This window comes from Muscardinus avellanarius, assembly GCF_963383645.1.
Source record: "Muscardinus avellanarius genome assembly, chromosome: 11".
Taxonomy (NCBI): domain Eukaryota; kingdom Metazoa; phylum Chordata; class Mammalia; order Rodentia; family Gliridae; genus Muscardinus; species Muscardinus avellanarius.
Window position 1 is genome coordinate 22315955 of NC_137797.1, and position 14877 is coordinate 22330831.

Sequence of the window (14877 nt, forward strand, 5' to 3'; positions counted from 1 at the left end):
GTGCCGTTTCTATTGTGAGAGTTTATATTTCTGTAAATTACTCCCCCAGGAGTTCAGTAGGATGTCTTTCGTCGCTTAAAGAAATATTTGTCAAAGTCTGTTCCCAAAGAAAAGCCCGTTTGCCATTTTATTCAGTTTATTGCCAAAAATTGAACACAAGTCTTTAATAAAATATATGCAATATGGCAAGATAAAGAGCCAAACATGGTTTCCCCTAGTTCAGAGAGAAGTAACAATTAATTTAGTTTGGCAAACAGGGCATGCCACTCAGAATGTAGGATTCCCTGAAGCCTTGTAAAATATAATGTAGCGAGAGTAATTCTGTCTAGCCCCGTATTTACAATTGTGGAAGTTATATAATTACCGCATAAATATTCATCGCAATTCTTGAGTGCAACTAGTACAAATGAAATAAAGGAGAGGCATATATCAGATTTCTGTTATAACGGGACAAGGAGCTAGGGCCTTCCCGGTGATGCTCCTCACTGCACATCCCAGATCTCACAGAGAAGCGGGGTGAACTTGTGGTCGTTCACCCTCCATGTCATGAGCATCTCGGCGTGCTGGTGGTTGAAGGTCCTCAGCTCGGTCAGGCGGCCCAGGAGACAGGCGAAGTGCTGGGGGTTCTCGGGCTGGTGAATTTTGCACAGTTTCTGTAATACGTCAAGCAGTGGTTCCTGGAGCTTCTCCACTGCTTCTCTATCTTTTATGTACTGTCTATCTGTTTGAGGGTTAAAAGAAAATGACAAAAAAAATCGGAGAGGTGTTATTAATTTGGCAACATATGGTAATGTCAACTTTAAGTGAAAGTTTACAAATGTATGTTCAAAACATGCAAATAAAGTGACCAACTTAATGAATTTACATATAGGCATACATACACAGACACTCATGTAACCACCAGTGGATGAAGATATGGAAATGGAATGCTCCTCAACATCTTCCTGAAAGTCCCTCCCAACCATGATCCCAAGGTACCCTCTATGGTAGACACGAGCATCCTTGCTGGCCAGCATATTCCCAGGAGTGGAACTGCTGTATCACAGGGATTGAGATGTATAACTTTAGGAGGTTCTGTCCAGATGTTTTGCTTTTTTTTTTTAGTGTGTGTGTGTGTGTGTGTGTGTGTGTGTGTGTGTGTGTTGCTAGGGACTGACTGCAGGGGAATTCTACCTCCACGTTATAACCCCAGCTCTTTTAATTTTTGATTTGGAACCAGGGTTTCACTAAGTTGCTAAAAGCCTCACTAAGTTGCTAAGGCTGGCTTTGATCTTCTGATCCTCCTGTCTCAGCGTCCCAGGTATTTAGATTATAGGAATACACCACCATGCCTGTTCTTAACCACAATTATTGTTAAAAAAAAAAAGACTGGCTTCTAACTCAACATCATGTCTAAAAACAGTTTAAGGTGAACATTATAATTATGCTTAACAAATATCAAGATGGCACTACTTGCTTCCAAATTATTAAATTTAAAAACAGGCAAATTGCACAGAGGTATTATTTCAACATTGTTAATAACATGAAAAATTTACATCTCTTGCTGTACAAACATATGGTAATGATAAAGTATTTGATGGCACACCTATTTGATAGAATACGATTCACATGGTACAACAAACTTTGACCAATATAGTTTCAAATGGCTTAGAGAAAGACTTTTTTTGTGCGTGTGTGGTACTGGGGATGGAACCCAGGGGCATTGCTCCTCCAAGCTACACCTTCAGCCCTATTTTTAGTCCATTTATTTATTTATTTATTTATTTATTTATTTATTTACAGTACTGGGGATGGAACACAGGGGCATTCAACCTCTGTGCTACACTCCGGTCCAATTTTTCAGTCTTTTTCATTTTTCAAAACAGGGTCTCACAGAGTTACAAAGGGCCTCACTAACTAGCTGAGGCTGTCTGGGAACCACGATGCTTCGGTCTCTGCCCCAGAATGCTGATTACAAGCGTGCGCCACCACGCCTGGCCTTAGAAAAAGACTTTTGAAGAAACATAAACTATGTTATGTTTATGAAATGGTGTGCTCTCTATTATATTATTAAGTCTATAAATTCACTTCTGTCCCTGCTTGAATGCCGACCACCTAGAAACACCTGTCCTGACCACTGATTAAATGTTGTCCCTCTACCACTTTCTTTCCTTATATTATCATCATAATATTTTTGTAGCATTTGCCACCTCCTGAAAAGTATTTTTAATTGTTTCTGCATTTATTGTCTTCCTCACCCTACTAGACTGTGAGCTCTACTGGAACTGTAACCTCTTGTATTTCTGGTGTCCAGAGCTGTGCTTAGTACATAGAAAGTGTTCAAGACGCATTTATTGAATACGTGAGAGTGAATCTTAGAGAAAAAAGGCTAAGAAATACACAAAAAGTTAACAATGGTTCAATGCATATAGGAGACTTATAGGCTATTTTACTTGTCCTTTGAGTTTCTGTGTATTCCAGATTGTCTTTATAATAGACATTATTACCATTCTGCTGAAGGAAAAAAAAAAGAATGACATTAAAAAAATTAAATGTTACACTGAAATTACCTGGAGAGAGGATAACAATTGCTGTGAGCAGAGCATACTCTTCTTGAGTCATTTTCAATTCCCCAATACTTTTATAAAAACTAAACATGGGCGTGATATATTCATCAGATATACCTACACAGAAAGGTTGAGAAATCACAGTTATAGTGAAAATTTCAAGTGACTGAAAAGTGTAAAGCAAGAAACACACTAAATGTACACACACATTTACCTCCATGTGCACATATTCAAATAATCACTGTATATTATATGTCTCAGCCAAAAGCAGAACATTGCAAAGACCAACTAACAAAACAACCTAATGAATTATATGTCTTTGATTTCAGCAGTATCTCTGTCTCGGTCACTACTGCCTGACCATAAATGATAATGCTCTAGTATTACCAAAAAGAATTTCATAGCCTCACTAGACAGGGCTTGCTTAATATTAATACCTAGAACCAAGGCATCTTAAGCAACAAAAAATACTTTTTCTTCAGTCCAGAAGTATAAGCAACTCCATTTAGTAAATTGCCCAGGGCTCTTATTAAGGGTTCTGAGCTCCAGCTAGAGTAGCAAGTCTATTTACTCATTACTACCAGGCATCAGTACTTGGTATGTTTAAAATCAAAGACATCATGTACAGAACCACTTTCTCCCATCTTCTCCAAAGCCCGGTGTTTCCGTTCTCAGTAACTGATATCCTTACCCACCCAATCGCCACACCTGGACAGCTGAGACTCAGGTGTCCAGTCCTGTGGCTCCCACCCGCCACAGGCTGCGCCCGCCTTTCTGCAGAGCTCCTGGCATTGACTTAGGTTAAGCCTCCATCTCTTTTCATCTGGATCACTGCAATGCCTTCTCACCCATCTTCCTGTCTTTGGGCTGTTCTTCTTCAACTCATCCTCTATTCAGATACCAGAAGGACCTTTCTAAAATGAAAACCATACGCTTTCTCCCCACTTCTCACCTCTCAAAATTCTTCTTGGCTTTTGGCATTAAGTTTTCATTTACTTCCATTTTACATAGGAATCTTTTTTGTTTTGTTTTGTTTTGTATGTGGCATTAGGGGGTGGACCCCAGAAGCTTTCTACCTCCGGGCTTCACCCCCAGGCCTATTTTTATAATTTATTTGAAAATGGGGTCTCTCTAAGTTGCTGAGAGCCTCACTAAGTAGCTGAGGCTGGCTTTGAACCTGTGTGATCCTCTTGTCTCAGCCTCCCAAGCACTAGGATTACAAGCATGGGCCACCATGCCTGGCATTACATAAGGAATCTTTTTTTTTCTTTTTTTTTTGGTGGTGGTACTGGGGTTCCTGGAAACCCTTTACCTCCGGGCTACACTCCCAGACCTATTTTTATATTTTTATTTGGAAACAGGGTCTCTTAAGCTAGCGAGGCTGGCTTCAAACCTGCGCAATCCCCCTGTCTCCACCTCCCAAGCGCAGGGATTACAAGCGTGTGCCACCACGCCCGGCTACATAGGAATCTTTTTAAAGGAACCTGGGACCATGCTCCAGTAACAGGAGTTCCCATTTGTTGACTACTCGTTATGAGTTAGAGACACTTTTCTAGTTACCTCCTATGCTATAATTTGCTGCAATCTTTCTAAGAACCTGTAAGGTAGATACAGAAAGACATTACCACTTGCCCAAAGACACAAAGCTGATGAAAAGTGGAACCGGATTCAAAACAAAGCTCACGGGCTTTGGCTCAGCTGCCAGTGACCTTGTCCCCAGTCACGTCCAATCACTTGTGAGTCCCGAGACCATTCAATCTGCCCAGTTTCTGAACATGCTCTTCTCTCTACTTGGACTATCTCCCTTCTCCTTTATCTAGCTTACTCTTCTTCATAATTTAAGACTTCTTAGAGTCACTTCTCCCACTCTTTTAACAAATATTACTTTGGTGCCTGTCATGTGCATGGCTACCCTGTAGAAGAGCCTTTGGCTCAGAATCAAGGAAACAGAAAATTCTGTGATGTGGATGAATGAAGGTGAGAAATGGTTTCTCAGAATTAGCCCAGATGAGAATAGGCTGCTCTGTTCCTTCTCAAGGCAGATCTACTACCGAGAAGCTTTGGCTGAGCCAGGCCACAACAAAATTTGATTCCATGTGCCAAAGGCTACAATTACCATTGAATGATATGCTTTATAGAAAGTAAATTCATCAGAAAGCCTAAGTCCTCACCGTTAGAAGAGCCAGAAGAATCTTTCCAATTAAACCCTTTGGATTCAATTTACTACCCTCAAATGGTTCTTTAATTGACCCCACTGGGATCTCGTAACAACAAATCCTTGTTGAGCAACTTGGAGATTACGTCATGTGGAAGAGTGCCCTTTAGCCAGCTGTCACAGACTGAACTGAAACCCATGACCCAACTGGACATAACTTACAATGTAGAAGATTACAGTATCTGAGTCTGGAAATACCAGTCCTGGCTTCCAACAAACACAGTGGTTAAGAGGTTGTGAGCCAGCACTCAGTTTGAAATCTGACCCCACGATTTGGTCTTGGGCATATCACTTAATCTTTTAAAGCCTTATTTTTCTCATCTTCAAAATTCAAATTATAAAATTATTGTTATTATATAAACTAATATATAGAGAGAGTGCTTAGCACAATGCCTGGCTCATGGTAAGGTCCCAATAAGTGTCAAAGTAAACAATCATACCTATCAATATTATTCAGGTGAACTGAATTAATATATTAGTTCATCTTAATCTCAGTTCATTTTAATCTTAAATTTGCAGATTTTGTCTTTACAAAGTTATCTTGGTTTATTCTTAAATCATTTTGTATATTGCTGGGGATGAACACAAACTGGCTACTCAGTGATTGGCCTCAGTGGTGTTCTAGGCCCTAAAGCAAAAGATCTGTATTCTCTTGGTAGGGGTTTTCTTTTATACCTTCAAAAACTGACAGTGATCAGTCGCAGAAAGTGAAGGTTCATATGTGTTCTCTCCTACGTGGAGGATAGGGTGTAAATGGGATTGAGATGGACTTTAGATAAGGGTAGAGAAGCCCCAGTGAGTGACAGAGGGTCTAGAGAAGGCTGTGGTTGGGCGGGGCGTATCACTAAAGGAAACACTTCCACTGAAGTTATATAGACATGTGAAGTTGCCAACGCCAATCTCAGTATCACGCATGGGGAAGGGGCGAGGGCTGAGGGGAAGCTCGCCGAGTGCTGCTGCATGCCGGCCCCTATCACTCTGAACTACATTAGGATGCAAAGCTACAAGGCACCGATGCAAGTATATTAAAACATGGCAGCGGCTATGCTTTCCTCTGCACTTAGGAATTGCACCCATCAATTGTGGTTCCCTAAAATAATTCAGAGCTGTGTTGTAACTTGAAATAACACATGAGATTTGGAGATATTATTCAAGACATCTGATTTGAAAATGTTCAATGTTTAGAAATCATGTGTGGGTCTATGGGGGTAACTGGGAACTGAATCCAGGGGCATTCTACATCAGAGTTATACCCCAGTGCTTTTTCTTTATTTCGAAACAGAGTCCTACTAGGTTGCTAAGAGTCTCACTATGTTGCTAAAGCTGATTTCAAACCTGTGATCCTCCTGTCTCAGCCTCCCAAGAACTGGGATTACAGGTATGCACTGCCACACCCACCTTAAAAATACTTTTTGATTATCTGATTTCCTAGTTCATTTATCTTTCTAAATTCCCCACTAACCCGCCAAAGATGCTCCCTCTATTAGGTATCTAATCACAGTTGATAATGTTTGGAAAAATTAGGTTAAAATATTTATAATGATTGTTTCACCTTGTGTATATTGTAAAAGAAAAAATATAGAAAACTATTAAGCCGGGCGTGGTGGCGCATGCTTGTAATCCCCGCGCTTGGGAGGCGGAGACAGTAGGATCGCGCAGGTTTGAAGCCAGCTGTGCTGGCTTAAGAGACCCTGTTTCCAAATTAAAAAAAGAAAAAAGAAAAAATATAGAAAACTATTAATAGAAGAGTTTCGTTAAAAACTACTTTTCCTATAAGAGAGATCAATTTATAAAGCTGCTTTGGAAGTTGGACTCCACAACCATAATTAACCATGCAAAGAAAACGTTTCAAGTGTTTGTGAAGCAGGAATCTCCAAAATAAGAACTGTAAGGACCATTTCATGCTGAAGGAGACAGACTCTTCCTGTCGGCCCCTGCTTCCTCCTCCCTTCAAAACACTTGCTTAAAACCTGCTTCATTTTTTGTTCTTAGGATCAATTAGCTTGCATTTTGGTCACAAGAGGGGGCTGTTTTCTAACTCAACTACATGAAAATGTTTGAAATTGAAAACTAAAACTAAAACACAAAACATTTATGTTTCTTGTTAAGAAAAGAGTCTTGTGGTCAATGAATTAATTATTCAATGATCAGAAATAGTCTCTGAGAGAGTAACCATTTGATATTAACACTATTTTGCTTTAAGTTGTTTTATTTTATTTATTTATTTATTTATTTATTTATTTATTTGGTGGTACTGGGGTTCCTGGAAGCCCTTCTACCTCCGGGCTACACTCCCAGACCTACTTTTACATTTTTGTTTGGAAACAGGGTCTCCTAAACCAGCGCGCGCGGCTGGCTTCGAACCTGCGCCATCCTCCTGTCTCTGCCTCCCAAGCGCGGGGATTACAAGCGTGCGCCACCACGCCCGGCTTTAAGTTGTTTTAGATCCAAGTATCTCATATTTCCTAATTAACTTCCTAGCCTTTTTTAAACATATTTATTTATTTATTTATTTATTTATTTTTGTGGGTCTGAGGATGGAACCCAGGGGTACTCAACCTCCGATCTATACCCCCTGCCCTAGTTTTTATTCTTTATTTTGAAACTGGGTCTCACTGAGTTGCAGAGGGCCTGAGTAGCTGAGGCTGTGTGCAAACCGCAATCCTCTGGTCTCAGCCTCCCGGATGCTGGGATTACAAGTGTGCGTCACCACGCCCAGCAACTTCTTAGTCTTAATTAGGAACAAAAATGAAACAGAGGTTTATTTGTATGTGTGAGTGTGTGTTATATTCAAGAATGAATATTATACAAGATACAATTTCTGGTATTTTAAATACTTCTGATTTACTATAACTGAAGGTCTCAAGATATATGGAACATTTTATTTTAAAGGATGCTGTGCTCAAGACTATGTAATTGAAAATTTTCCTAGTGATGACACCACCCCATACCACAAAGGTTAAGCATGAGCCTCCAACGTGACATATAGCTTCTGCCTGCCTTCTGCCTACCTTGCAAACTAAACTCTCACTGCCCCAAAGATGTCCCTGTGAACTAACTCCTCTAGGCTTCTAAAGTTGATCCACTTTGTCTTCTACACAATGGATCCGCCTCCCGCCTACCTGCCTCATGCCTGGGTATGGAGATGGAAGCAGAGCCAGCCCTGGCCACTGTTGGTCTCACTTCCCATAGCAGAAGTTGGAGTACTCAAAAATAGCAGAGCAATTTTGCTAATGGGATTGAAGGGGTCTACTGGGAAGCTCTTAAGGGAAATGTCAACACTCAAGACTCACAAAGAGAACATTTGTCCTCTTACCCCTTTGACCATTGTTGTGCTTGGATGTTGATGCCTGGAACTGCTGTGGCCAATACAGGGCCTAGAAGAGAACCTGTCTGAAAGTAAAGCCAACACACCCAGGGCATTGAAGCGGAAAGATAAGAAAGAGCTGTTTTTGGCATTGTGCTCAGCCTCTGGATTAACCAGTCCTGCTGCCACCTTTCTCTGGGTTTCTCATTTTAGCTAACACATTTCATTACTTTTTAAGGCCATATTCAATTAGATTTTCTATTATGAGCAACCAAGAATATTCTAACGAACAGCTCTCCTAACAAATGGGACATACTTTTTATGTCTTCATCTTATGTTTTTACCCTGAAACAAAATGCAAGATCCTGTACTATTTCAAAGTCAGGTCCAAATTTTGCTTTCTCTATAGGGCTTTCCCTGTCACTCAGAAGCAGAATAACTGCTTTCTTCTCTGTGTTTAGTTCTGACATACCTATCACAATTTGCACCTCTCTTTCCCACTGGGGTATGAAAGACCATAAAAATGTTATGAGAACAGGAATCAATTGCTGTATCCCCCATGCCTGGCCTGCTGCCTGGTCCATAAAGGCTGCTCCATAGGTATTTTCTATTCATCTGGGTGTTTCTAGTCATTAGCATCCTACTAAAGACATGGTAAGAGATTAGTAAATGTTGGTTAAACTGGGCAGTATTATATTTTACTAGTTTCTTGAGGTGAAAATGACATGGTTGGGACATGTGATGGGGGAAGAATTTCCATTTAGACAGTGAATATATTCTTGCAGTGCGGAGATATGTTTCAACTGCTAACATCTACCCAGTAAGACATCTGTGCCATAGTCTTGGCACTAAGCAAAATAAGGTTGCCATCAAATTAGCAATAATTTTTTAAAATACGATTTACAATATGAAATATTTCACTTAAGATCTTTAATAAATAGTGTACTTCAGAAGCCAGGTGTGGTGGCCCATGCTTGTAATCCCCACACTTGGGAGGCGGAGACAGGAGGATCGCGCAGGTTCAAAGCCAGCTGCACTGGCTTAAGAGACCCTGTTTCCAAATAAAAAAGTATAAAAATAGGTCTGGGAGTGTAGCCCGGAGGTAGAAGGGCTTCCAGGAACCCCAGTACCACAAAATAAATAAATAAATAAATAAATAAATAAAATAGTATACTTCATGTTAGTTCTAGTGGTTAAAAATTATCTGGCAAAATTAGGTCTCACTAGTACTTAGGTATTGCTAGGGTTTAGAGCATCTCATTCCAGATTCATCTCAACCAATTTTCCCAATATTTTTGGGTATCTACTATGTGCCAGGCCCTGGAATAGTGCTGGGAATACAAAGTCCTTGAATAGTTAACAGATTAATGGAAGAGGCAGATAAATAATGTCAATAAATACATAACGTCCAAATCTGGACAAGTAGCAAGCACTTAAGGAAGACAGCCGAGGAACTACGGGCTCTGAACACCAGCCTCCGTGTTCCTTTAGTACTTCCTGTTGGTTTGAAAGAACATTTCTTCCTATAATTGAACCCTAAATCATCCATGTCAAAATTATCATGGGACCATGCCAAAAGGCAAATGAGAGGTGGTAAGCATTCTAAACCTTAACTTAAGCATTTACTTTTCTTATAGTCTGTCATTTGTTCCTTTGCCTTTCCAACCTTTCTTTGAAAGACACTATTTGAATTGATCAGCTGACTTCTACTTCTTTTGAAAAATACTGTTATTATTGTATCGATTTTGTGCATTTGGCAAAGCCTAAATCGGCAAAATTATACATACATACATACATACATGTATATTAAAAGAACAGAAAAATAGCCACGGAATACTTTACTGCATACAGTAGATATGCATGGTTCTACTGTCTAGCTATAACCTCATCATTCTAGAAGAATGTCTTCTTTCTCTGACATCATCCTCTATTTTACCGATTACATAAAGTAATTTGACCTTCCTAGCTGCTGCTCATACTCTTTATCTCAACTGAAGATCAGGAATTGTGTTTTATTTGGGTCCTGATAAGTGGAGCAAACATTAGACCTTGGGGAGCGAAAGCTGCAATGTATAGAAGAGAGCTGGGCATTTGGTTAGAACATCTGCATTTATTTCCTCTGCTGATGAGCTGCGATGACCTGGGTCAGGTCAGAGAGCCTAAGCCCGTCTCCCAGTCTATAAAATAGGAAACAAATATGCCCTTGCCCCAGCCACTGGGGGTGCTAACAAGCTGATGAGTATAAAATCAAAACAGTCGCAAATCCCAAGATATACTGTCATCCTAATAAATACTGAGTTGAAAATATCGCTAATGTCTATTGTGGGGATAAGAAAGGAAAAAAACTGTATAAACTTGGGGAGTTATTTGTATCTGAGAAGAACAGAACTTATTGCTTTGGTCTGTAGGAAGTTATTGCTAATTTCCTTGCTGTTAAAATATAAATTCATTCAGTGTTAGTAAGCCTGCTTCAGTTCTATTGTGTTTTATGGTATAATATGATTATTCCTATTTTCATTAAAAATTCTAACTTTAAAAACTAGTTTGCATAATAATAGTACAATAGGAATAAAATCACTGCTGCACTGGAATTGTATAGAAACAAGCACAGATTGTGTCCGATATATATCCTGAAGCCCCAATTAACATAAGTAAAAATTGTAGCTCTCACTAAGTAAAAGCATCTCAGGAGATGGTATCTTTGTGCATTTAATTGGGATTTAATAATAGAAAATAAGATGAATTAAGAAGAAAGGAAATTTCATATATTATTCTTCAAAGAGTTTTGTAGTCATAAACAGGGTAACTTTGAGAGGCTATGTTATTCTAGGATTAAATGTACAATAGAAATAAGAATGTGTTACATTAGCATACGAATAAAAAGCTATTAAGGTCATCTTACAAGATCAAGTTTTTATGTGAAATGTGGAAAAGACAATGTTCTGAAAATCTACTGGGAGAAGAAAGTTCATAAATATTAATAAATGGAAGAAATATTATAGATAATGAAATATGAAGCAGCGTGTGAGTTTGGATGGTTTTTATTGTCACAATATGTGGTTGATATTTGGGAAAAGTATCTTGTTATGAACTAGAGGCATGCTGTGTTAGCTCTTCATCACTGTGATAAAAATACTTGACGCAAATAACTTAGGGAAGGAAAGATTTCCTTCAGAAGTCTCAGTCCATGGTCAGCTGGATCCAAGAAATATCCAAGGGCATGGTAGAGAAAAGATGCTCAGCTCATGACAGCTGAGAGAGAGAGAGGGAGGGAAGGAGGGAGGGAGGGAGGAAGGGGGGGAGAGAGAGGAAGGGGGAGGGGGAGAGAAGGTAGAGTAAGGCAGGGACAAGATATAATTCCTAATATCACACTCCAAGTGACCTCCTTTCTCCAATCATGCCTCACCTGTCTACAGTTTCCACCCCCTCTCAGTAGTTCATTCAAATTATTAATCCATCAAAAGGATTAATCCACTGGGAAGATTAGAGCCCTCCTGATCCAGGTACTTCTCTAAAGCTGGGGACCAAGTCTTTAACACAGGAGCTTTTCAGGGACATTCTAGATCTAAACAACAGCACATGCATATTTATTTTCCAAGATTTTATTCTGGAAAACGTTATTCTTTCAGTTTTCTGAATCCTGAAGAATCATAGGTCCTAAAACTTATGACATTATCAGCACAGTTTTTTTTTAATGAGCATATGTTTTTAACCTGCACGCTTCTCATAATTTCTCACTTAAATATTACATTAGCCTCTTTATGGGTCTCCCAAATTGTAATCTTGATTCCTCCAAATCTTCATTCACATCACTGCTAGAAAGATCCTTTGGGGATACAGCTATGGTCATCATATCTGCTCAGAATATTACTAAGGCTCTCTATTGAATGAGAGAAACAAAATTAAACTACTTATGTGGCATCTGATGATCTTAATAATCTGGCATTTGCTGTGTCTTCAGCTTCATAAATATTATTTTCTAAAACATCAAGGCAGTTTTGAGTCCTGTACATGGATATTCTCATATTTTGCCACATCTTTGAATTTGCTGTTTCTATATTATTATATCATAATGACTCTCTCTCTGCTCAGAATGCCTTATTCAGACTTTTGTGGCTTGGTAAGTCCCCAATCGTCCTTTGTCAATTACTTTGAGCCTATTCTGACTTACCAAGTAAACTCACTGAGAAAGATAGGCAGATCTTTATGTTCCAAATTCACTTTGCCTATATCCCGGCCACCCGGGAGTGTGTGCATGTGTGTGTGTGGGGGGGGTGGCTACTGGGAATTGAATCCATGGGCAGTCTGTATCTGAGCTACACCCCCATCCCTTTTTTATTTTTGTTTTTAAAACATGGTCTCGGTAGGTTGCTGAGAGTCTTACTAAGTTACTGAGGTTGGTCTGAAGCCTGTGATGCTCCTGTCTCAGTTCCCAAGTCCTGGGATTACAGGCATGCACAGCCACATCCAGCTGTCTCATCCTTCTCATATCTGCTCATCCACCTTCCCCACTAGTCTACAAGTTCCTGAAGACAAAGACCACGTGTTTTCATCTCTTTATCCTCCATAATCACACAGTCCCTTGCACAAAACAAGTCCTTGTCTTCAATGTGTATTTGTTGAGTGGTAACTCAAGAAATGAATAGAAAATTTTCACATGATTGTTCCCTTACTGTACAATCTCACAATATGCCTTTTATGAACATTTGCAATTTCGCTCTTAGCATTCCAGTGCACTCTTGTTTTTGAAAACTTTTTTGTTCATCACCGACTATAGTGGGTGAGATTCTCCCCACCTCAGTCAAGCCGAAGAAGAGACTCACTCCTGGCCCAATGGCCATCTGAAAAATGGCAGCACCTGCCTTGGCTCAGGACTCAGAATTGGGCAAAGGAAGAAAACAGGAGCTGAGTCCTAGGGAGAAAGAGAGCAGCTCTAGACAGTCTCCTACACATGCCCTCTCATCAAAACATTGGAATTTGCAATGGCAGAACTCACACCCCTTTTTCCTTTGTCTGGGACTTGAATCAATTTTTTTTTCCAGTACTGGGAATGGAACCCAGGGGCATTCTACCTCTGAGCTACATCTCTAGCCCGATTTTTTATTCTTTACTTTGAAACATGGTCTCACTAAGTTGCCGAGGGCTTCACTAAGTAGCTGAGGCTGGCTGCGAACCTGTGATCCTCCTGTCTCAGCCTCCCAAGTGCCTGGATCCTGAATCAATTTTAAGTGATTCATGCTGGAGGAAAAGGAGAGGAAGAACACAGCAAAGCTTCTATATCTAAATTCTGTCCTCCACTTACACTCAAGCGCAAAAGATGTATCTAGCCCCCAAATTAATTACTAGAGGCCAGGTCTAGAAAAGACTTTCTGTTGGTGAGACATTACTCTGAGATACCAATAGCTCTGACACTCGGGGAAGAACCACTTGGACCAAACGAGGGCCAACAAACCTTTACTCATCCACTGGGCAAATTTTGACTACCTATTCCAGGAAGGCATGTGCTAGATGCCTGGGATAAAATACTGACTCAAGAAGAGGAGACCCTGCCTTAGGAAGCTTGTAATATCAAACTCCAGGCAAGGACTCAGGACAAATATTGAAGTTAGACATGATTTCAAAGAGATGAAATAGGTTATGAGTTCTAGCTCAACAGCTTAAGAAAATTGTGGAAGAGATATATCTAATAAGTAATGGGGCCTACATTTAAGCCAGGTTCCAGTCAATGTTCTTTTTCTTTCTGTATTCTTTTTTCTTTTCTTTTCTTTTTTTTTTTTTTGTGGCACTGGGGATTGAACCTATACACATAGGATCTCATCTGTTAGTCCAGTGTCCTATCATAAGCTATACCCCCAGCCCTTTTTATTCTTTTATTTTCAAACATGGTTTCACTAAGTTGTCTGGTCTGGCCCCAAACTTACACTCCTCCTGTCTCAGCCTCCCAAGTACTAGAATTACCGGTATGTGCTCCACACACTCAGGTCTCTTGAAAACAAACACACGTTAACTACAGGAGGATCCTCTAAGGGTTAAAGGGACCTGTCTATAAAATTAATAATCTTGACTTCCGGGAAGATGGCGACCGAGAAAAGCGGGGCTTAAGAGCCCCGCTAACAACCAATCTCTATTACCACAAAATCAGCGCCTTTCATAGCCAGAAAACACCATCATCAGAGAAACAAAAAAATCACCAGGCTCCAGAGAGAAAGCGGACTGAGAACAGAGCCACAGACGTGGCAGCAGCGCTTTACTGCTGGCGGCAGCGGGGAGTTCACGGGGCGGCTACAGCAAGCCGAGGTGAGCCGCTGCGGAACAGCCAGGCGGGATTTCTCGGCGCAGAGAGCATCTAAAGCTCCCAGTGGCTGAGCTCAGCACACGCTGCAGGGATTCAGAGTGGAAATCAAAACCAAGAAGAAAAACACCAGCCCCACGGCCGAGGGTGTAGCAGCGGCGCCATATTGCCACCGGCGGCAGCAGCACCGAATTCAGCGAAGCCAGTACAGCTACATATCCATACTCAAGAACAGTGAGTCAAATTGCGGGCCACAGAGGAGAAATCCCAGTACTGTACTCCCTGGGACTTGACCCAGTGGAGGAGGGGTGGTGGCAGAGATATCACACCATAGGAGAACGTGCAACCTGGCACCCCCCACAGTCTAAAGCAGCCTCTAGCGACTCTCTGGGTTGGAGACTCTGTGATACAACCCATTAAAGGAGTAGTGGGGTCTGAGATACTACTGACTCGAGATCCAGAACACCTTAAGTGAAGTCATAGTGACCCAAGGGAAGAACCCAGAGAAGGCACAAAC

General features: G+C 40.6%; 1 protein-coding gene across 5 annotated transcripts in view; it reads right to left on the reverse strand.

Moving 5' to 3' along the window:
* Positions 1-482: 482 nt before the first annotated feature.
* The window catches only part of NR1H4 (nuclear receptor subfamily 1 group H member 4), a gene marked incomplete at both ends in the record, with an annotated part of 68488 nt that continues 54093 nt past the window's right edge, over positions 483-14877 (reverse strand). For all 5 annotated transcript variants that reach the window (XM_080706139.1, XM_080706138.1, XM_080706137.1 and 2 more), the window contains 2 exons: positions 483-721; positions 2550-2663. In XM_080706139.1, coding sequence (XP_080562265.1) covers positions 483-721; positions 2550-2663 — 353 coding nt within the window. The remainder of the gene's footprint in view (positions 722-2549; positions 2664-14877) is intronic.